We start from the raw sequence: 23,355 nt of genomic DNA on the forward strand, positions 1-23,355 counted from the left end.
AAGTGTAAAGTGACTTCCTTGAGGCCACCTCTCTAGCAGATGTCAGCCTTGGACTCAAGTCCAGGCCAATGGGCCTCAGAACCACAGATCTCTATCCTATATGCTGGTCCCTCTCCATCCTCTGGCCATAGCTCTAAGGACCAGAGACAGGGCAGCAGAGGGGGGGAGCAGAGATGAGGGAACCAGAAATGGGGGAGCACAGAGGGGGGAGCAGAGATGGGGGAGCAGAGATGAGGGAGCAGAGACAGGGGAAACAGAGACAGGGAGCAGAGACTGGGGAGCAGAGACTGGGGAACGAGAGACAGGGGAGCAGAGATGGGGGAACAGAGATGAGGGAGCAGAGACAGAGGAAACAAAGACAGGGGGGCAGAGACTGGGGAGCAGAGACAGGGGAGCAGAGATGGGGGGCGGGGAACCAGGGACAGAGGAGCAGAGACAGGGGAGCAGAGACCGGGAGCAGAGATGAGGAACCAGAGGCAGGGGAGCAGAGACGGGGACTACACTGTCATCCTCATCTGCAAACAAGAGCATCTGGTGACAAATTCTTTGGCACACTGCATGTTCACAAACGAGTGCTAAATCCCTTGAATAGGACTTTGGAGGACAAATACTTTAGTGAGTTCGTGAATTGATGCCAGCTGCGGGAGCGCTGGGTGACTTGTGAGCCACAGCCCCCCCCCCCCCCCCCCCCCCCCCCCCCCCCCCGGCGTAATCAGCCTGCACTTTCCGGCGCAGGCGCCAGGGGGCAGTAGGAGTCCTCCTTGCATGCCCCCAGGAGCGAAAAGCCAAGGGAGGGTAAGATTTCCCTCTACTTGGTTTCAGGGCTGGAAAAATGGGAAAGAGGAAGCTCAGTGTGGGTTTCAATTATGACAAGCCAAAAAAACCCACAGAAAAACAAAAAAAAAAGGTTAAAAACAGAAAGCTCTGGGACGGTAAATGAAGGTGGGAGTATTTCAGAGTGAGGGGCTGGCAGGGGAGGGGAGGGACAGGGAGAAAGCAGGTGTGGAGACTGGTGGCCTCTGCTTGCGGGCCCAGGTCGTCTCAGGCGGCACCCTCTGGGGTCTGGCACCTTGGAGAGTCAGCTTGCTTCCTCCCTCGCCTGCTTTTAGTCTTCTCCCTCGGGTAGGGCATGTTTAGGACACGGTGCATCTTTCAGAGGGCATATATGTTTATTTTTAAACGTTCCAGTAATTTCCGTCTCAGCATGCTGGCACGGCCACTGCTCAGGGTGGCTCTGTTCCTGGGAGCCACCCCCCGGCCCTGCACCTGAGACCAGCAGCAGGGAGGTGGGGGCTCGTGACCTGCAGACCAAGGCAGACCATGCCACACGGGCAGAAGGGAGAGCCTTCTGAGCCCCCCTGCCCGGAATGGGGGCCCTCCTTCCACTGCAGCTGCTGTCAGATTTTCTCACCATCTAAAGGTCAACTGGAATTAGTCAAAGGTTATTTGTGGACACTGAAGAGGGACGGACCCTCACACCCACAAGAGGGAGAGTCACAAAGAGAAGACCCCTGGGCACCACCTGCCATCCTGGCGCTGCGTGGGCAGGCAAGCAGGAATCCCCTAGATGGGCCACAGAGCCCTGGGACTCTTCTGGAGGGGACCCGGTTGTGGGGGAGACGCTTGGCCAAAGACTCTTCATCCGGACGTCAGGAGACGTGTAAGTAGGACCACAGTACTCAGGGCTAAGAAGGGGATCCTGGTGGAGGCAGTGTTCCCACTGGTGATGTGGCTTCCAGGACAGAGGCACACACACCGCACCCAAAGTGACCCACGGAGGGAGGCAAGCAAACGTGTCACAGAACTAAACCTCATCGGCCATCACAGACCTGAGAGCTGAGGGGTTTGGACCAGCCCCCTTCTGCACTCAGGCCCATCCCCATCAGGCAGTGGTTTAAGGGACCGATACCTTCCCTGGGGAGGCACCAGGACCTAGGAAGCCAGACACTCTTGGGCAAGGGAGGGGAGAAGACGTAGGCTGTGCACCTACCTCCTAAAAGGGCCCAACGGGGTTAAGGGGCAGGATCTGAGGCTGAGGCTCTCCCTGTTGGTGGGAGACAGGAGGGGGGACAGGGGCTTCCTGGAGGAGGAGATGAGGTCTGGCCAGTACGCACAGCGTCACAGGCAGGATGCAAAACACACAGTGACAGCATGCTGGCGAGGAGGGTGCTGAGCAAGCCTCCCTCCTGGGGTGAGTGCCCTGTGGCCCTGGCAGAGGGGTCTTTGCAGCTGGAAAGCTATACTACTTTGATGTAACTCAACCTGAGAGCCCAGCCCTCCTCCAAGCGATTGGGTCTAAGCCCTGGTGGGTCTTAGTCGATGCAGCCCTGCAGCGGGGAGCTGCTGGCTTGGCTGAGCCCCACTCTAGGGACAGCCACTGAGGGATAAAGAAGTGGGTTGGGGACTCAGAGGTCTGACATATTGCATCTGTAGCAGGTACAGTCAGATCTCAGACACCCTGCCTCCCCACCCCCCTCCCTTGGTCTTACTCATACTGTGTGGAAAACACAATTCACAGATGCACATTTTGAATCACTCTCAGGACACTGACCCACAAAACACAGGCCTAGTCTGTTCCACAAAGTTTAGGTGTGAATCGCCTAGAAAACTCGATGTGGAGTGTTTTCTAGCACTGAAAAGCCGAGAAAACTCGGCTGGGCAGAAGCGGCAGCCATGTCCCCACTGCCTGGGCACCGGTGCCTCCTGCATCGGTCCCTGCACTAAGCCCTGTGCGTGGACGGAGGGACCGCACAGAGGAAAGAAGGCTGCGGCCCCCCACTTCCCACCCCATGATGACCAGCGCTCAGGGCACCTGCTTCGAGGCCGTAACTGGGGGATCAGGGACACAGTGGTGCAGGCGCTATGTGGTACCACCACTCGCAAATATTAGTGTGAAAGCACTTCCTCTGCACACTCTTTCCTACATAACGTACTAGCTTTAAAACCACCAAACTTCTCAAGTTATTGCTCGCTGGAAATGAAGAAAGAATAGAAGATTCTAAGTGCCAAGGCTCTTGTTTTAACCGCCAGCAGCAGTGAGCGTGGCTGTGTTTTAAGGGACTTTCACTCACTTCGTGTCCACTGAGCCTGAGACGTCCACCCTGTGCTTCACTCTCAGAAACGCACTCTTCATTTTCATCTCCGCCACGGAAGGAAGGAGGACGGGCACCACGATGCAGAACAGTGACAGCCGAGGGGGCAGGACCGTCCCTGATGGAGTCTTCCTCTTCTGTCCAAACAGGAATTTTAGTTTTCCTTGAAACTGCATTGTCTGGTGTGTTAAAGACAGAAACGGAGGTGTGGTCACAGAGCACATTAGCAACACCATCAGAGAATGCAGAACTTACATTCTCAGGAATAGAAATGCAGAGAAAAATCTTATCCTGAGCCACTTAGGAGACACAAACCAACAGTTCTTCCGCACTTGGCCTCCTGGGTATGTGGACTATCCCCAGGCCTCCAGGACAAGTCACAGTTTCTCTGGAGTCTCCATAATCTCCTTTAACTGAAAAGCATGTTCTCGTGTGCACATTTATGTGTATGTGGGGGTGTGGGTGTGGGAGCTGAGCCTCACACTCTGGGCGCTCATGTGCATCAGCGTGAGATGCCACTGGCCCATCGCAGAGCCGTCAGCCACCCCTGGCAGGATTTGCTGGAGGAGGTAGTCTCTGAGGGCTGTTCCAGATTTGACTCTCCATTTCAGAATTGTCATTCCTTCACTCATGATGATAAAGCTTGGGGACAAGTTCATTTTATCCAGAGTATATGACATGAGTTAAAGAGCCAACAAGTAATTTAGGAGTTTGTGATAAAAGAAAATAAAAGATCCTTCTACAGTGGAAAAGCTAATTTAAATTACTAAGTGACTTCAGGGCATTCCTGATGGAATGACCCCACAGGGCACGTGGGTGGCTCAGTCCATTGGTTGAGTGTCCAACTGTTGATTTAGGCTCAGGTCATGATCGCAGTTTGTGAGATCGAGCCCTGGGTCAGGCTCTGTGTAGAGTGTGGAGCCTGTTTGGGATTCTCTCTCTTTCCTTCTACCTCTGTCCCTCCCCTGATCATTCTCTCTCTCTTTCAAAGTAAATAAACATTAAAACAACCCCACGATGTGTCCTTTTCTCCCCTGTCCTTCCACCCTCTCCTCATCCCTCCCCTCATCCACCCCCTCATCCATCCATCCGTCCATCCATCTACCATCCATCCACCATCCATCCATCTACCCCTCTATCCCTCCATCAATCCATTTTCACCATCCATCCCCCCTTCTTCCCATCTTCCATCCATCTATGGATTCACTACATGAACAAACATTTGCAAAGCACCCACTGCTTGCTAGTCATGTGCTTGGTGTGGAGGATTCAAGGCAGTTGTGTTCAACATCCAGCTCACCAGAGGGAAAAAAAAAAGCCCTGATTTGTTATGTTTGCCAATTTCTTTGGTGGAAATATTCCCATCACGGCTGATTTCAAGCTACCAGCTAAATATCAACTAGACCTCCAAATTTCTGATGTTGTAACACTGGGTTCTCACGGGCAGCCTTAGCCAGTGGAAACAGAGTGGCTTCCAGAGAGTCACAAGGGAGTGCCGGGAAGAGCCCTAAGTCATGCCCGCTCCCCTGTTCTCAGTGCATTCCTTGTAAATGCCTGAGGTGTTTCCAGTGTGTGCAGAAATGAGTTTCACAAATTAATATAATGGAACTTTTTTCAGATAAGTGTCTTTGGGTTGTTTCCTCTATTCAGTGCATCGTTTTACAGTTTCATTTTAACCTATATTTTATTTTATTAAAAAAATTTTTTTGATGTTTATTATTTTTGAAGGAGAGAGAGACAGACCGTGAAGGAGGAGGGGCAGAGAGAGAGGGAGACACAGAATCTGAAGCAGGCTACAGGCTCTGAGCTGTCAGCACAGAGCCTGATGCAGGGCTTTAACCCATAAACCACGAGATCATGACCTAAGCCGAAGTCAAAGGCTTAACTGACTGAGCCACCCAGGCGCCCTCTTTTTTAATCTATATTTTAATTTATGCATGATTGTCTAGTAAAATACCTCCAGTGTTATGTCATCTGGAAATAAGAATTTCCAATTTACTAGGAATTGGTTACCCAATTTTAAAAAGTGAACATTCCTTATCAGCCAATAGATAGGACAAAATATTATCAAAATAAAAGACTTCATGCTCAACCAATCACCTGAATAAAAGATAAGCCATTATGTGTACGCCTGGTAGCAGCAGACTTGGGACCATGTTGCAAATAAAAAGCTGCTTCTCTTGTGAAGGTCCCGGTGGGGTGAAAAGGCCTGCAGAAATGTGCAGTCGTGTGGGATGCATCTGCCGTAGGGCTGGGCCTGTCCTGGGTCCTCAGAGCTGGTTCCAGAAACATTCCCACTGTCACCCACCAGCAACCTTCTTCACTATCCCCGTGGATCAGGGAAATAAGCCCAGGGAGCGTGAAGCCTCCATCGCAGTAGCGGATGACTGAGGCCAAAATATTGCCACAAATGACACATGGCCACTGGGAGGCAGCCTGGATGGAGTGATTCCCTCAGCTGTCATCCCTCTGGGTGGGTAAATGCACAACCACCTGGCAGGGTGGGTTCCCAGAATGGGTGATGTGGGACCCTGGGAGGGCAGCATCTTGGGTGAGGCCTCCAACCTGGAGAGGGGTCAGCCAGGTGAGGCTCCCGGAGAAGCACATGTGAAGGCAGAGGGGGTCCTGAGTCTTGGGGAGAGTCCCCAAGACCACCCCAAGTTCAACTCACTCTCGCTGGTCAGGGCGGAGCAGAAAGTTGGGGAGGCTGGGCAAGAAGAGCTTCAGGAAGGACATTACTGGGGTGCTGACATCTGGGAAGGGGCCTGGGTGTGCAAGGGAGGGACATTTTTATTTCTTCTGCTCTTCTGAAATGATTAAACCTGTGTCATGTACGAGCAATGTTTTTATTTTAAAAAAAATTGTTAATGCATAAAGACCAGCCAAGAGGAGAGGGTTAATGGAAAATACTGTCTCCCCCGCTGAGCCTAGCCTGTGGTGGGGCTATGCAGTCAGTGGGTCTCTGATCTCAGGAGTCTGCTCCTCAGCCCGGCACCCACAGACCACTCAGATGTGGAACCGCTAGGGCGTGCATCTCCGGGGGGCCCCTCAGAAAGCAGCGAGGAACCTCGGGGGCTCGCGGTCTGCACGGTGGTGCACACGGCCGGTGTGAACACAATGGAGAGGAGCCCACACGAGGTGGGACAAGCCAGCAGGCAGGACACCCAAGAGCTGCTGTTGACTGCTGACGACCGGTGTGGGCTCCCGCTGGTCTGTGGGTGCCTCTCCAGGGCTCCCCCTTTTCAGAGCCATTTGGAACCCAATCCGGAGGAACGCCCACTGTCCTCTGCTCGCCTTGCCTCCAATACAGGCTGAGCCCCTCTGGAAACCCCCAGCCCAGCCCTGCGGAGCACTGGAGGCGCATCTCTCCTGGGGACCACGGCCCAGGTGGGAAGATAGAACCCCGAGGGGCCCACAGTCCAAGGGTGGAGGCTGGGGAGGAGGGCACGCTGTCATGCGGGTGGGGGCAGCTCCGCACACATCCGAGGGCCCTGCCCAGGGCGCTGATGGCCGAAGGACACGGGAGTGGGGGGAGCTGGAGGGGGAGGGGGTCCTGGGGTCAGAGGTCATGGTGTTGAGCTGCTGCGGAGGGTGGGGACGCTGGGACTGCTGGGAGCGCGAACCCCAGGAGGCTGCCTAGAGCCGGCTGGGAGGTGCAGCAGCGGGGGCGGGGGAGACGCTCTGTGGAGCACAGCTGCGGGGGTGCGGGGGTGGGCAGAGGTCTGGGTGGGCGAGCCTCTCAGCCCTTGGCCGAGGAGCCCGAAGAGCAACGGAAACGGACACCCCAAGCCTCTACTTGAAAGAGAAGAGGTGAAAACGGCAAGCCGGGGCCGAAGTGGGGGCTCGCACCAGGTTGCGGGGTGTGCTGACGACACGCTGCTAAGGGGGTTTCAGGGAAGGCGCGACCAAGCCAGTAAAGCCCAGATCAGAGTCTGGAGGCTTCCTCCCGGCCGCCGGTCCCGCCCCGGTCCTCGTGCGCCGCTCGCCACCCCCCTCCCCCAGGGTCGGCATGCACCCCCCGCCGCCCCCATCCCCGGAGCCGCGTGCCCGCCCGCCCCCTCCGCTTCCTCCACCCCGCACGTGCGCCTCGGGGCGCCAGGGGGCGCGACTCACCAGGAAGCCCGAGGTGCTGTCCAGCAGGCAGCGCACGCGGCACACGAAGCAGCGCGTCAGGAAGGCCGAGAAGTCCGCCTCCTGCGCCCGGAGCAGCCGCCCCAGCACCGCGTCCTCTGCGCGGGCACCGGTGCGGGGGTGAGGGGTGGGGGGGAGGGCGCGGGGGTGGGGGGAGGAGGAGAGAGACCGAGAGACCGTAAACACAGACTGACAGCACCGCGGTGTGCACACGCGCTCCCCCCTGCACGCGCACACACACACGCACACACACACACGCCTGCCCACCTTGCCGTGTGCGCGCGCACACACCCTGCTTCACACTCACAGCTCACTTTACACACCCACAGCCTGCCTCCTACACCCACACCCTGGCTCACACATCTCGCCACACATACACTCACACACACACCTGCCCGCCACGCATCCCCACACGCCCACCCCGTGCACACAAATGCCCACCTCTACACACACCGCCCCACCCCCCACCCCCTTGCAAGCACACACAGGTGCACGGGTGCTCCCCTGAGCACCACTGGCATCCCGCTGTCTCCCCACCCTCGTCCTCACAGACACAGCCACTCTGACCGAGCTGGTCTTCCTTGTCCTTTGTCCCTGGAAACATCCCTTCAGTACGACTGCAGGGGTGACTGGGGGTCAGCTGTCGTGGGTCAGCTGTCGTGTGTTTTGAGCTTTATAAAATGATACTGTGTTGGCACCTGGGGTTTTTTGTTTTCACTCAACTTTGTGGGGTAAATCTTGCTGTTGTCTGAGGTTGTGGTGGAAGCTTTTCTTGAGTCGTTTACAACTTCTGGGGGAGTGTGTGGAAGAGCGGCGACCCCCGTGGACGCCACCCCTTCCCCTGGCCTCCTGTCTGCTCCACGACCTCTAGGGGAGCTGGCCCGGTCGTGATGGGTCAGGGGCCACGGTCAGGAGGAAACACTTGCCCACAAGGGGCAGTGTCTCTGAACAGGATTTTTTACAGGTAAATCTGACTTGGGCCTAGGATTTCCAGAGGGGAGCTTGCCAGGTGACAGACAAGCACTGCCTCATTTCCTCAGGTGTGGAGGATGCGGGAGGGGTGGCCCTGGAGAGGGGAGGAGGGTGCGGTGGGGGGGGGGCTGGAGAGGGGAGGAGGGTTCAGGATGGGGGGCTGGTCAGGGGATGATGATGCAGGGGGGGGCCTGCAGAGGGGAGGAGAGTGCAGGAGGGGGGGCTGGAGAGGGGAGGAGGGTGCAGGAAGGGGGACTGGAGAGGGGAGGAAGGTGCGGGGTGGCCTGGAGGGGAGAGGAGGGTGCGGGAGGGGGCCTGGAGGGGAGAGGAGGGTGCCGGAGGGGGGGCTGGAGAGGGGAGGAGGGTGCCGGAGGGGGAGCCCTGGAGAGGGGAGGAGGGTGTGGGAGGGGGGTGCGGAGAGAGGAGGAGGGTGCCGGGTGGCCTGGAGAGGGGAGGAGGGTGCGGGAGGGGGAGCTGGAGAGGGGAGGAGGGTGCAGGAGGGGGGGCTGGAGAGGGGAGGAGGATTCGGAGTGGGGGGGGTCTCCCAAGGAAGGCGAAGCAGGACGAGAACGGATGGTGGTCAGTTCTCCGGAGGCGCCCATGCCTTTCCAGGAACGGCCCCAAGTCTCAGGCTCACTGGGGACCCGAGGACCCACCTGTGTCTGAGTGCAGGGGCTGCCCAAACACCTCCTGGGGAGGGTCCATGGCCCAGTGCAGCTGCCGGCAGAAGTCCTGGCGGTCGTCCACGTGGATATAGTCATAGATGTTCTGGTGCATCACGTCCGTCTGCAATATTGCAACAACTGTTCCAACCTGCTTTATTCCAGTGATTAGTCATTGAAGAGCTGTCTCAGCCACAGCTGTGAAGAGAAGTCTCACAGGAAAGGCAGGCCTCTGGCTGGAGGACACTTCCTCCCTGGGAGGACATAGGTGTCCAGCCTGGAATGCCAGGCCCCCCACCCGCCCGCAGCCCCCCACTCATCCACCAGGCAGTGCCCTTGAGGGCAGAGCAGGAGGCTCAGAGATCAAACACCTGGGCCCAGGGTAACCACTCTTCTCCAGGACTGGAGAACTCATCAAGCTGTGTGTCTATCATGGGGACACTTTGTGTCATATCACAAAAATTTATTAGGAAAGTGTCCTTAAGAAGTGAGGTGGGAACCGCCAGGTGAGACCAGAGCCATAAGGTGAGACAGGAGCTGCCAGGTGAACTGGGAGCCATCAGAGCACATGAGAGCCCGGCTGGGCCTCCTGGCCAGGGACTTCCTTCATCCTGGCTCCTCTGTGCCTGGCCGCTGCTCCCATCCATGGTACCACGAGGACCTGCAGGTCCCTAGCCCCCTTTCTGCTCCTCTGTCCTCCCACCTACCTGAGCCCTGAACACAGAGGCTAGCCCTCGAAGGCACCGGGTCCACACTTGGAAGCTGCATTTCAGGGCACAGCGGCCACAACTGTGGGCTACGAAGACTGGCTTCCCAGGAACGTGACTATTTTGACCGTTAGCAGACGTATTCAGAGTGTGTTGATAAATGACGAAGGCCATGCACATCTCCCCGCGACCTTCCCTTAACCTTCCCTCACTCATTATCCGCACGGAGAGCCTGGCCCAACAACACCTGAATAACCTGGCAGGTGCCCTTGGCCTCTTTGGAAAGAGCCATTTCTAAGTTTGCATCATTTCTCAACAGGATCATTACGAAAACTAGACGGAGGGAAAGTCCCTGAAGAATCAAGTCCAGAAACGAGGCTGCTTTTTCAGAAAGTAACCAGTATACTCACCCAGATGGATGAGACCCGCTGTCTGTTCAAGGGGCCCTACTCTTGCCCATAGCTGCATGGCTAAGGCTCACTGGATCTCTACAGGTCAAACAACCTCAGGAAAGCAGAAAAGGAACACGACCGTAACTCGAAGGCCACACTACAATTACCTGTGCACTCCTTCGTCCAAAGAGATGTCTTCAGACAAACAAGTGCTCACAGGCCAGAATGCTTGTTGTCCCTGGTTATGGTTGGCCACGTCAGAGGCTCTGGGTGTGAACGTCAGGCCAACAGGCAGAGACCAACTCCTGGTGGAGGCGAGGGCACCAGGCTTTCCCTCCAGCTCAAGACCTGATGGCTTCCACTCACCTGCCAGCTCCCACCTCATCTGGTGGCCCTGTGATCGCGCGTGCCCTTCTCATAGGATGCCTTCCTAATAAAGTGTGATTCAGCATAACACTTGGCTGAAAAGTGCCCACATCATATGCATACAGTTGGATGCGTGAGTTCCCAGATCAGGAAACAGGACACAACAGCTTCCCAGAGCCCCTTCCCTCCACCCCCCGGGGCGGTCATGGCACAGACTGCCCACACCGTAGGCCGGTTATGTTCGTAAACGGAATGCTGTTCTTAGTGTCCGTCCTCTGTGGTTGCACATCACAGTTGTAACGTTCTCCCACGCCGCGTGTGTGGCGCCAGTTTCTCGCGTCCGTGGGGTGAGTGTCTCCACCTGATTCCACACGCCGCTGCTGTGTCTGAGCGAGTCACGCCCAGGGGTGGGGTTCCTGGGTCAGGGGTGGCAGAGGGCCAGCATTAGCGGATGGCACCAAGCGCCCTTCCAGAGTGAGGGCGCAGATCCACACGCCACTGTGGCGGTGCGTGCCAGCGCAGTCGCTTGACATTGCGGCCGACGCGAGGCGTCCCCAGCCCTCTTCATCCGAGCCTCTGTGGCGGCTGCCACGGTTCCGCACCGTGGTCTTCACCCGTGCGTCGTGAGCCGATGAAATTGTGTATCTTCTCACGTTTTTGGTCTTGAGGTGTGCGTGTGAACACATGTACGCGTGTCATGTGGGAATGTGCGTGTCGCCTGTTTGTGTCCTTCTGTCAAATTTCCATTGAGCTGTCTTGCTGATTTGTGGGTTCCTCATCTGCTCTGGACATGGGTCCTCTACTGTGAGGGCTGTGATGCCAGAGCCACTACTCCCTGGCCTGCCTTTCTGCTCTCTTAGTGGACCTCACACGGCCAGTTCATCTGTCTGTCTCCTCATGGGTGGGGTCTTGCCCTCATCATCCTCACCCATCTCCTAACTGGGTCCTGAAGCTTCTAGAAACTTCTGCCATTTATTTATTGTGCATGCTATGAGGTAAGAGCTAGGATCAAGCTCTCTTTAAGTTTTTTAAAATGCATTTATGAGAGAGAGAGAGAGAGAGAGAGAGAGAGAGAGAGAGAGAGAACCCCAACCAGTCTCCATGCTGACAGCACAGAGCCCAATGTGGGGCTCAAATTCATGAACCGTGAGATCATGACCTGAGCCAAAATCAAGAGTCAAATGCTTAACTGGCTGGACCCCCCAAACGCCCCCAGGATTCATTTCTTTCCCGTGTAAATCCAGTTTACCCAGCTCTGTTTGTTGGTAAGATGGCTATCTCCCCACCACGGGACAGCGCCCCCTTCATTGTAAATCCCACACAGGTGCACACGTGCCTGCTGTGAGCTTCCAGTTCTGTCTTGGGGTCTGTTCATCTAGCAACTGGGTCCTACCCGAAGTCTCGTGTCCGGTGTGTAAGTCCCAGTAATCACTACTCCTGCCCCCTGGCCCTGGAGACTCCCAACTTTCTGCATTCCCAAAAGCACATCTATCTCTACCTAGAAGAGCTGCTTAGTTTTTATGATAATGTCATTACCTCTGTAACATGATCTGACATCTTTATAATGATAATTGGAGTCCTCTGATTCACGGATATGGCATGTCGTTCTGTTTATCTGGTTCTTTAATTTCTGTAAATAATGTTTTATATTTTCTGTGTGAGGTACTAAATACCACTTCGTTGACTCATTACTGCGAATTCTATATTCTTCCTCCTGCTGCAAATGGATGGCAGCTTCCCCTCTACAGTCTGATGAATGGAAAAGACCACTGACCTCCGAGCACTGGGCAGTCGTAGTTCCCATGGGAAGTTTGTAACAGGCACTGTCTTTCGGTCATTCTCTCGCGAGCTTTGGTGGGTGACCCCACGCTTTGTAGAATCCCAGAAGGTTGCGTCCTTGGACGCCCTGTTCATGTCTCCCCACACCTGAGTTAATTAATGGAAAGGATGTGTGGGATTAACATGTAAGAGGGGTTCTGTGGCTTAACCAAAACAAGAGAGAGACCAATGGCGAGGGCATGATAAAACCGGAAGAGACGTTTCTGACTCAGGCAAATTGAAAGACATAGCCAATGTGGACACTTTCTAGGTTGGGCAACAAGGGTATAATAACTACTGTGACATATCTGACTGGTCTTAGTCTCCCTTAATCTCCCGGAGTCTGCTCCCTACCAAGCGGGGTCAGTGACAAGTGGTGGAGAGATCAGTAGAATAAGTATTCAAATAATGTATAAACAGGGACGCCTGGGTGGCTCAGTCGGTTAAGCGTCTGACTCTTGATTTTGGCTCAGGTCACGATCTTGTGGTTCTTAAGTTCAAGCCCCACATCGGGCTCTACACTGACAGTGCGGAGCCTGCCTGGGATTCTCTCTCTGCCCCGCTGCCCCCCCCCCCCCCCCCGCACATGCATGCATGTGCTTCTGCACATGCGCTCTCTCTCTCTTTCTCTCTCTCTCTCTCTCAAAAAAAAAAAAATGTGGAAAAACAGACACAGCTTTGGTCAATTAAAGCCAGCCTTATTTTAGCTCTAAACTACCGTTTCTGGAGTTAAGAATAAAGTCATGACCAGTTTTTACAGCCCGATCCCCGCGGCCCTCATCCTTTTGTGCAAATTGCACACGCACCTGTTACCTAGCCTGTGGAATTCCCAACTGCGCCCATGCCCTTGCCCTGGTTCAAACGGGGACAGCTCTCCCCCAGCTGCCAGCCTGGGGGAGAATGGACCCCTTCTTGAATCAATAAATGTCAACGGCAACTAAAACATGCATCTAAAACCTAGCTGTTCATCAAAATGACTGCTGAACCTGAAGATACTGAAATAATTGGTTCCTGACTTCTGCTAAGTATTTTGCACAAGGAGCTCATGACAGCACAAAACTGTTCTGATATTTTCTCAACATGTTTTACATAAATAGAGGCAATGCCTGATTTAATGGCATTTGGAAACAATTTCTTTATAATAGAAGGCAAAATTTTATTTTACATCCAGCACTTGCAGAATAACCAAGCTCCAAAAAACAGACTCTAGTGAGCACGTTCAGACCTGGGACCAAAGCCTCGCCTCAGGACACTTGCACATCACCAAAGCCACCTCCCGGATTATGGCTAAAGGTAGGCAGTTCTGGATGTGTCTGGAGAATTTGCAGGGCAACTCAGCAGACAGTGATAGGGACTGAAGTTGAGTTCTGAGCATGGAAAAGGCAGCCCAGACCACGTTTTTCTAGAATCAGACCCCGCACACGCAATCGAAGAGACAAAGAGAGTTTGCCATTTGGGGGCTGGAATCACGTCGTGTCCGCAGCCTGGTGCTGGCCATCTGTGGGTCCCTGAGCTCCAAGCTGCACGAGGGGGCCCTGAGGCCAGAGAGCTGTGCGAGCACAGCAACCTTGAGAGCACACGTGGGAGGGCTAAAGAGGGGAGGAAGGGCCTCAGCTGGCCATCCAGGTGCTCATGTGTCTGGGGCGGGTGATGCATTCCCCCCACTTCACATCCCCCAACACCTGCCCCGCAACCTGCCCAACACCTCTTCAGGAGGTGGAGGTGCACACAAGGACACAGTGATGGAGCCCAGTTGTCACCCACTGCCAGGAGCAGCCAGTGGGAGAAGAACCACGGGCCACCTCCCTGAGGCGTGGCTCGTGGTGGGGACGCCTCCCCCCTTGCCGAGTGTCACCAGGTGCCAATGCCCCGTGCCCTGCACATGGAAGAAGAAAAGGAGGCTCAGAGAGAGAGGAGCCAAGGCTTGTCCCCATGGTGTGCAGGGCAGCCCCAGAAGCACCTCCTGGAGATCACACCCACGGCATTTTGTCCACTTGCCACGCGGTGGCCCTGTGTGTGGGGTCCTTGCCGGAGCCACACCTCCACGTGCTGCAGGGGCCAGTCCAGGCCACAGGGTCGGCTGTCACCAGCGGCTGCCCTGTGGAAGAGTGGGTGTGTGCACGTTGTCTGTCCAAAGATTGTCCCGGGGCCAGCGGCAGGGAGAGGCCTGGTCAGTGGCAGCCATCGGTCCCAGGTTCAGGTGGCAGGAAAGCAAATGTAGAGGCGTGTGTAAGACGAGACACTTCTCGGAGTCATCTGTGCAGTGACAGACACTTCAGTTTTGGGAATGATTCAAAGTGACAGTCTTCATGGAAATTACATCAAATGCTCCGAGCAGCCTCAGGGGCCTCAGGCAGACTTGAATTTTCATGTGTCAGGGACCCCCATTCTCAGGTCTTGGCTTCCACCGCCCTTTGCTTCTGGGCATCCCCTTGCTTTTCCGCCCGTCCTGTGGGATCTTTGTTTCTAATTCCATGTACTGCCTCTCAGCTCCTTTCGTCACTTGGCTCTGATCCCGGATCCTGCACACATTTCCCCTCCGCTGGCGAAGGTGCTCTGGGCACTGCAGGAGGGAGGTTGGGTCCTTTGAGACCACACCCAGGCCAGGTCCGCCTGCAGGTAGCCTCCCCCAGAGTCTGGCCAGCATCCCAGTGGGCATTTCCTGCTGGCTAGCCCTGGCCTGGGGCACCTCGGTGACCTCTCCACCACCCAGGAGCCATGGCCTCACCCTCACCCATGAGGGTGTCTCCAGAATGTGCTCCTTGCTGGGGTGCCCAGCCTCCTGTGGGCCCTGTGGCCCCTCCGCTCGCTGTGTCTCTGTCTACGGCTGTACCCCCTTAGGATCCTGTGTTAATGATTCTTTTTTTTTTTTTCCAACGTTTATTTATTTTTGGGACAGAGAGAGACAGAGCATGAACGGGGGAGGGGCAGAGAGAGAGGGAGACACAGAATCGGAAACAGGCTCCAGGCTCTGAGCCATCAGCCCAGAGCCTGACACGGGGCTCGAACTCACGGACCGCGAGATCGTGACCTGGCTGAAGTCGGACGCTTAACCGACTGCGCCACCCAGGCGCCCCTGTTAATGATTCTTTATACGAAACTCACATTAATTCTTTATATTAAGCCAGTCAGATCACTTCACAGTTTCTGTCTCCAGGTAGGACCCTGACAGACAGATACACTGTATACCTCACTTTTCAAAGTTCTGTTTTGTTCTTTCTCCAATCTGCCTGTTTGTATATTGCATGGAGTGTGTTTATAATTTTGCACGAAGAAGCCCTCTTCAGAGGGGACATCTTTTTGGGGACGGCTGTGGCCCTGCAGCTAAGGTCATGTTTCTGCTTCCTGGTGCCCCACGTTCTCATCTGTCCACCACTGGCTCTGACCTGGGGCTCTGAGCTACACAAGAGTGTAAATTTCGGGGCGCCTGCGTGGCTCCATTGGTTGAGCGTCTGACTTTGCCCCAGGTCATGATGTCACGGTTTGTGAGTTCTAGCCCCGCATCGGGCTCTGTGCTGACAGCTCACAGCCTGGAGCCAGCTTCGGATTCTGCCCCTCCCCTGCTCATGCTCTGTTGTCTGTCTGTCTGTCTGTCTCTCTCAAATATAAATAAGCATTAAAATTTTTTTTTTAAGTATGAATTTCGATTTGGACTTGAAGCTCAAACTTTGGATTTCTCATGAGCGACCTCCTTTCCTTCCCAGAGGCCAGGCCCTGAAGTTTCCTTTTCCCTCCCTGGGCCATGGGTGTTTTTTTTTTTTTATTTTTTATTGTACCTTTTCTTGGAGGAGGATCCAGCGTTTGGTGGGTCTCAACCCCAGAGCCTTGCCCCAATGTCTGGAATCATTCAGCCTGGGCAGGCCTGTGGCAACAGACCAAATGAATTACCTGGACATCAATAAGGGCATTTCCAGAACACGTTATTTCCCGAATGTGCCCCATCTCTGGGGTTTCAGACAGTGATGCTGTGGCAAGGTCGCGGCCAGCAGAGGTCAGTGCCCAATACAGTTGTGACACCCTGGACACCATTACATCTCTCTTGTGACCTCGAGCCCTAGACCGCGCTGGGATGTGGAAATCCTTACCTAATAAAACCTGCGTGATAAGAAAAGCCTGGTTTTACAGGTGTGTGAGGCTGGAAGACAGTAAGCGTGTGCAAACAGTGGGACCCGCCACGCCGCAGGCTGGAGAGCTGTGTTTACCTGGTGGAAGCCCAGATAGTCCACGATCGTTGCTGACGCGTAAAATATCATGCCTTCTGCACTCACAACCAGGGCAAAGCCATCGAGAGACTAGAAGAAACAAGAACTTGAGTTGGCTCCTGCCCACATTCTCAGAACCTTCACAATGAGAAAGCGCAAGCATTGTCTCTGCTGCATTTTCGACCATTTCTCCTGGTCCGTGGTCTGTATTTATAACCTCCAGAAACACCCACTGTTGATTTATTTATTTGTTTATTTATGGCCGTTTTGCAATAGGTCCCAAGTGTGCAGATGACAGGGGCGCTTCATCATGGTTTATAAGCCTCAACACTGTGTTCTTCTTTTTCTAATGATTATAAAACTCATCTTGTACAAAATACAAATATCATCATGGAGAGATGAGGCTCCCAGCAGTACCTGAAACAAAACAGGAGCCTCACTTCACTATATGGACTGTCCCTGTTCACGCACTTTCTTCCAGACTATGTTCTGGTTTTCCTAAGTGTTTTTATCATGAATAAATATCGAACTCCATCAAGTGCTATTTCTACATCTACTGAAACAATAACATAACATTTCTTTAGTCTATTGATGTGGAGAATTTCATGATAGGTCCCTGATGATGAATCATTCTTGCATATTACAGGATAAGCCTTATCGTCGCTTCTAATATGCTCTTGGAAGTAACTCACTTTGCTGCGGAGACGCTCATCCGTATTTAAGGAAAAGCTGGCCCACGAGCATGCCTCCTGATTTTGGTGTCAGGATCACTAGATACGAGTCAGGCCCCTCTCCCTCTTTTCCATTTCCTGGGCCTACTTATTGAAGGCAAGGATAACGTGCACCTTGAAAGTTTGGTTTCACTTCCAAGAGCATTCAGCTTGGGGATGATGGGAGACAGCAAGTGAAAAGGGGAGGGTTTTAGCACCATGTCAGTTTATGTAATGGTTGTTAGTGTATCCAGGTTTTTAATTTTTTCTTTATCAATTAGAGCATCTTAAAATATCTTCCTCTTCATTTTAAATTTGTTAGTGTCTGCTATTCACAATATTTTTATGATTATTAAATCAGTTATATCCATAATTATTTGCTGTGCGTGCATGTATGTAGAAAAGTGCGGCATGTGGCTACGCTGTGCCTGACTTCAAATCTTTATTCAAAAAGCAAGCTTTGTAGCTCCGCCCTGCAGTGATTTCCCAGAATCACCAGTAGTGAAGATGCACAAGAGAACACAGCCACCGATTTACATGATCAGTGAGCATTTCATCTATCCTCTATCTATCTATCTATCTATCTGTCTATCTTCTTCCTGCTCACCATCATCATCATTACGATAAAGAAAATGATAGCTGGGGGCACCTGGGTGGCTCAGTCGGTGAAGCGTCCGACTGGCTCAGGTCATGATCTCATGGTTCCTGAGTTCGAGCCCTGCATCAGGCTCTGTGCTGACAGCTCAGAGCCTGGAGCCTGCTTCGGATTCTGTGTCTCCCTCTCTCTCTGCCCCTCCCCGGCTCGCACTCTGTCTCTGTCTCTCTCTCAAAAGGAAATAAACATTAAAAAAATTTAAAAAAAGAAAAGCTAGCTCACACGGTGCACGTGAGTATTGGGTACCCTACATGGAATGTCTCATTCAATTCTACATCACCTCCATGCAGCAGGAGGTTGCAACTCTACTCGGCCAGTGCAGAAGCTGGAGGTGAGGGAGGGCATCCGGGCAGTGGAGTTCATAAATATTTCAATTTGTATCTTTAAAATACAGACATTTAGAGACTTTAACTTCTATGAAGTTTGTAGTTATTGGCAGTATCTCACAATACTCATTTCCCTTAATTCTTGATCATGTAGGATATTTTTTCTTTTTAAATTTTTGCTAATTTGTTAAGTGATAAATTATTGTACTATTTACTATAATTTTCATTTCTTTGATTATTAATGGGATGGATATTGATGAGATTCCACACACTCACTGTTAGCCTGTAGTTCTTGCTTGGCAAACTGCTCATGCATATCATTGGCTAATTTTTCTATCAGGGTTTATAAATATCAATTCCCAAGAGCTTTTAAACTGCTAATATTGAAGATCTCTAGGCATCCGAGGACAGCAGCAGCCACCTAACCCCAAATACCCTCGCTTATAAATGATGGAAAACAACAAGAAAAGTGACACTACACAAATCCATGCCCTTGTCCTGATGAGACCACAGGGAGCTGGTAACTTGCAGAGACATATTGGCAGAAAAGAGAGTACTAAATCCTAGTGAGCTATGAAAGGAAGAGAGTGTAGTTTCTCCTTAGGAAACTAGAGTAAAAGAGCCAATTAAATCCAACGTCAATGGAAGAAAGAAAAAAACAAGAGTGAAAAAGTCAATGATATTGTTTAAAATTGTCAAATAATGAACATCATCAACAAAGTCAAATTTGGTTCTTCGAAAAGATTGATAAAAGATCAATACAAGATCAATAAATTTGATATACCCTTAGCAAATTTTATCAAGAAAAATACAAGTTACTGACACCAGGGATTTACAATCATGACACAGCCAGGCACCTGAGTGGCTCAGTCAGTTAAGCATCCTACTCTTGATCTCGGCTCAGGTCTTTTCTTTTTGTAACAAATTCAAATTTCTTTTTTTTTTTTTTTTAATGTTTATTCACTTTTGAGAGGGAGGAGGGGCAGAGAGAGAGGGGGACAGAGGATTTGAAGTGGGCTCTGCACTGAGAGTAGAGAGCCTGACGCAGGGCTTGAACTCACAAACCACGAGATCATGACCTGAGCCTAGGTTGGATGCTAACTGACTAATCCACCCACGCGTCCATCAGCTCAGGTCTTGATCTCAAGGTTGTGAGTTTGAGCCCCTCATTGGGCTCCACACTGGGCATGGAGCCTACTTGAAAACAACAACAACAACAAACCTTCCCACAAAGAAAACTCCAGACCTAGATAAAACAAACAAACAAACAAACAAAACATGGGGCACCTGGGTGGCTCAGTCGGTTAAGCATCTGACTTCGGCTCAGGTCATGATCTAGTGGTTTGTGGGTTCAAGCCCCGTGTTGGGCTCAGTGCTAACAGTTCAGAGCCTGGAGCCTGTTTCGGATTCTGTGTCTCCTCCACTCTCTGCCCCTCCCTTGCTCATGCTCTGTCTCTCTCTGTTTCTCAATAATAAATAAACATTAAGAAAATTTTTTTAAACCAAAAAAAACCCATAAAATGCCTAGGAATAAATCTAATAAAAGATGTACAAGACCTGAATAATCCAGGAGATATGCCATGCTCCTGCACTGGAAGATTCCACATGGTTTAGAGAGCCCACTCTCTAAAATCGGTCTATGGTGTGATGTGATCCCAATCACAATCTCAGGAGGGTTTTCTTCCCTTTGCAGAAATTGTCAAGCTGATTCTAAATTCTATATGTGCAAAGGGCCCATATTTGCCAAAGCAACAATGTTAAAGAAGAACAAAATCTCAGAACTTACACTGACTTCGTGACTTAGCATAGAGCTGTGGTAGCCAGGACAACATGGCATTAATGTGTCTGGGACAGCTGGTTGTCCGTATGGAAAAAATGAACACGGACTCCTATCTAATTCCACAGAAATTAATTCAAGACATAGCTTAGGCCTAAAGATAAAACCTCATCATCATAAGGTTTCTAGAAGAAAACAAAATGTCTTCATGAGTCTGGAATAGGCAGATTTGGATAGGACACAAAAACACTAGCCCTTCATGGAAAAACTTGATAAACTGGACTTTATTAAAAGACACAATTTAAAAATGTAGAGACAAGCCACAGGGCACGAAAACAGTATTCGCAGCACATTGACCAAGGACCTCATTCAGAATATATAAAATTCATAAATGGATAGCAAAAAGATGAACGACCCAATTTTTTTAAATGGGCAAAAGACTTGAACAGATACTTTCCTAGGGAGATGGAAGAAAGGCCTGTCTATGATGAAAATGTGTCAACATCATTAGTCATCAGGGAAATGCAGATAAACATCACATTAAGATACCATTTCACAAACACTGGGATGGCTACAGTCAAAAAAACAGACAACACGAAATGTTGGTGAGGATATGAACCATCACCAGTAAGAACGTAAAATGTGACAATCACGTTGGGAAATGGTTTTGAGGTTCCTCATAAACATGAACATGCACTCTCCCCATGACCAGAAATTCCACTCAGTGCTTACCCAAGTGAGATGGGTGTGCTCACAAAAACACCCTAACAAGAATGTTCATAGCGGCCTCCTTCCCAACCGTCACACTCTGGAAATAACCCAGCAGCTACCAGCCCCACATGAGGGCTATCACACAGAGAAAAAGAGCACCCTGCTGACCATGGGGCCTGTGCATCTATTTATAGGGAGCCCAGGGGCAGCCCAAACAAAGCAATGGGATAAACACCAGAAAGCAGTTCCCTGGTGGTGGCAGAGGGAACCACATTAAATGAAAGTAGGAGAAAGTCACAAATAAATTTGAAACCCTAAATAAGTGTATGTTTCCCTAGGAAAATACAATGTATCCATTAGAGACAGAAACCTTACCTGACTGATTTCTCTAGAAGACACAGAGGAAGTTACCAAGGATCCAGCCCACAGATGGCTTTAACATGTAACCACCAAGTCTTAAAGATCTGATCGCATCAATGCCCCATAAATTGTCCCAGAGCATAGAAAGTCAGGGAATTTTTCCACTTATTTTCAGAAGTGTAACACTGACACTTAACTCTGATCAAAGAAAAGTACAATAAAAATAAAATTACAGACCTTTAGTTATTGATGAGAATGTACAAATAAAATATTAGCAAACAGATTCCAATTTCACATTAAGGAAACACAATACACATGACCAAGTGAACTTATTCCAGGAATGCAAGGTTGACTCAACATTAGGAAACCCATTAGCTTAATACACATTTATAGATCTACCGGGGATAGTCTTATAATTATCTCCACAGATGGTAAAAAAGCTTTCCACAAAATTCAACATTTATTCTCTATAAAAACTCTTAAGAAAATAGGAATTATAGGCACATTCTTAACATGATAGTGCTTATGTGGGTGCGTGTTATTTCTAAGTCACCAACTTACTTAGTGGGGAAATATTCTAGGTGTTTCCAATAATACCAGGATGCAACACAAGGATATCCATGATCTCCCATTCCAGCGTGTGCAAACTACAGTCCCAGTTATGGCCTGGCACTTGGTTTTGGGAATAAACTTTTACTGGAACACAGACACACTCATTCATTACTTATTGTTTGTGGCCACTCTTGCACTGTAACAGTGGAGCCGAGTGGGTGCAACTGTATGACCCACAAAGCTGAAAATATTTAGCATCTGGCCTTTTAAGAAAATGTTGGCTGAGTCCTATCCTACAGTGACCACCATCAGATGGAAGTGTTAGCTGTTATAGCGAGACGAGAAACCAACAGGAGGCATAAGAACTGGGCAAAGTAAAATGACTGTCTACAGATGCTATCACTGGATATCTGGAAACTCCTAGAAAGCCAATGATAAAATAACTAAAAAAAAAAAAAAAAAGATGGGCAAAAGACATGAATAGACACTTCTCCAAAGAAGACATCCAGATGGCCAACCGACACATGAAAAAATGCTCAACATCACTCAACATCAGGGAAATACAAATCAAAACCACAATGAGATACCACCTCACACCTGTCAGAATGGCTCACGTTAACAACTCAGGCAACAACAGATGTTGGCGAGGATGCAGGGAGAGAGGATCTCTTTTGCATTGTTGGTGGGAATGCAAGCTGGTGTAGCCACTCTGAAAAACAGTATGGAGGTTCCTCGAAAAACTAAAAATAGAACTACCCTACGACGCAGCAATGGCACTACTAGGCATTTACCCATGGGATATAGGTGTGGTGTTTCGAAGGGACACATGCACATGTTTATAGCAGCACTCTCAACAATAGCCAAAGTATGGAAAGAACTCAAATGTCCATCGATGGATGAATGGATAAAGAAGATGTGGCATATATACAATGGAATATTACTCAGCAATCAAAAAGAATGAAATCTTGCCATTTGCAACTACGTGGATGGAACTGGAGGGTATTAGGCTAAGTGAAATTAGTCAGAGAAAGACAAAAATCATATGACTTCACTCATATGAGGGCTTTAAGAGACAAAACAGATGAACATAAGAGAAGGGAAACAAAAATAATATAAAAACAGGGAGGGGGACAAAACAGAAGAGACTCGTAAATATGGAGAACAAACAGGGTTACTAGAGGGGTTGTGGGAGGGGGGTTGGGCTAAATGGGCAAGGGGCACTAAGGAATCTCCTCCTGAAATCACTGTTGCCCTATGTGCTAACTAATTTGGATGTAAATTAAAAAAAAATTAAAAAATAAAACAAGTTAAAACATTAAAAAAATTAAAAAAAATTAAGTAAGGAAGCAGTATATAAAATTAGATACCATATTCAATAATCTTTACATACTAGAAAAATAACCAAATTAGAGGATCTGATGATAGATAAAACCCCATTTACAAACACATTAAAGAAGATCCATTACTTGATAAATAAACTTAACAAGAAAGTGTAAAACACAGGGGCAGAAAGCTTTAAAACTTCTCAAGACACAAAATTATATTTGAACAGATGGAAAGACATCCTTTGTTCCTGGACAAGGCAATTCAGCATTGCAAAAATGCCCGTTCTGCCCAAGTGAACCCCCCAACAGACTGCCACCCTGTTTTGGGAGCAGGCGAGTCGATGCTACGTGCAGGCAGGAAATGTGCAGTCATAGCTACAAAAGACAGGAAAAGTGAGGAGGGAGGGCTGTCTCATTCACACACCGAAATGTGGGGCCGACCTCTGTAGTCACGACGGCTGGTGCTGGTGTCAGTGACCAGTCAGTGGACTGCATGGCGAGTCCAGAAACAGGCCCCAGCTTAGACGGAAATGTGGCATAGGAAGCAGGTGTCACCGGAACCACTGGGACAGAACGAGCTTTTCAATAAATGGTGCT

General features: G+C 50.7%; 1 protein-coding gene across 6 annotated transcripts in view; it reads right to left on the reverse strand.

Annotated features, from left to right (window-relative positions):
* The window catches only part of AHRR (aryl-hydrocarbon receptor repressor), a 96,972-nt gene that overhangs the window by 5,592 nt on the left and 68,025 nt on the right, over positions 1-23,355 (reverse strand). For 3 of the 6 annotated variants that reach the window (XM_045039550.1, XM_045039541.1, XM_045039545.1), the window contains 6 exons: positions 16,343-16,432; positions 16,226-16,235; positions 15,917-16,002; positions 8,852-8,981; positions 7,206-7,321; positions 3,072-3,271 (listed from right to left, as the gene is read on the reverse strand). In XM_045039550.1, coding sequence (XP_044895485.1) covers positions 3,072-3,271; positions 7,206-7,321; positions 8,852-8,981; positions 15,917-16,002; positions 16,226-16,235; positions 16,343-16,432 — 632 coding nt within the window. The remainder of the gene's footprint in view (positions 1-3,071; positions 3,272-7,205; positions 7,322-8,851; positions 8,982-15,916; positions 16,003-16,225; positions 16,236-16,342; positions 16,433-23,355) is intronic. The other 3 variants (XM_045039553.1, XM_045039557.1, XM_045039555.1) reach the window with 2 other exon arrangements.

The sequence above is a fragment of the Felis catus genome, chromosome A1, assembly GCF_018350175.1.
Source record: "Felis catus isolate Fca126 chromosome A1, F.catus_Fca126_mat1.0, whole genome shotgun sequence".
Classification (NCBI taxonomy): domain Eukaryota; kingdom Metazoa; phylum Chordata; class Mammalia; order Carnivora; family Felidae; genus Felis; species Felis catus.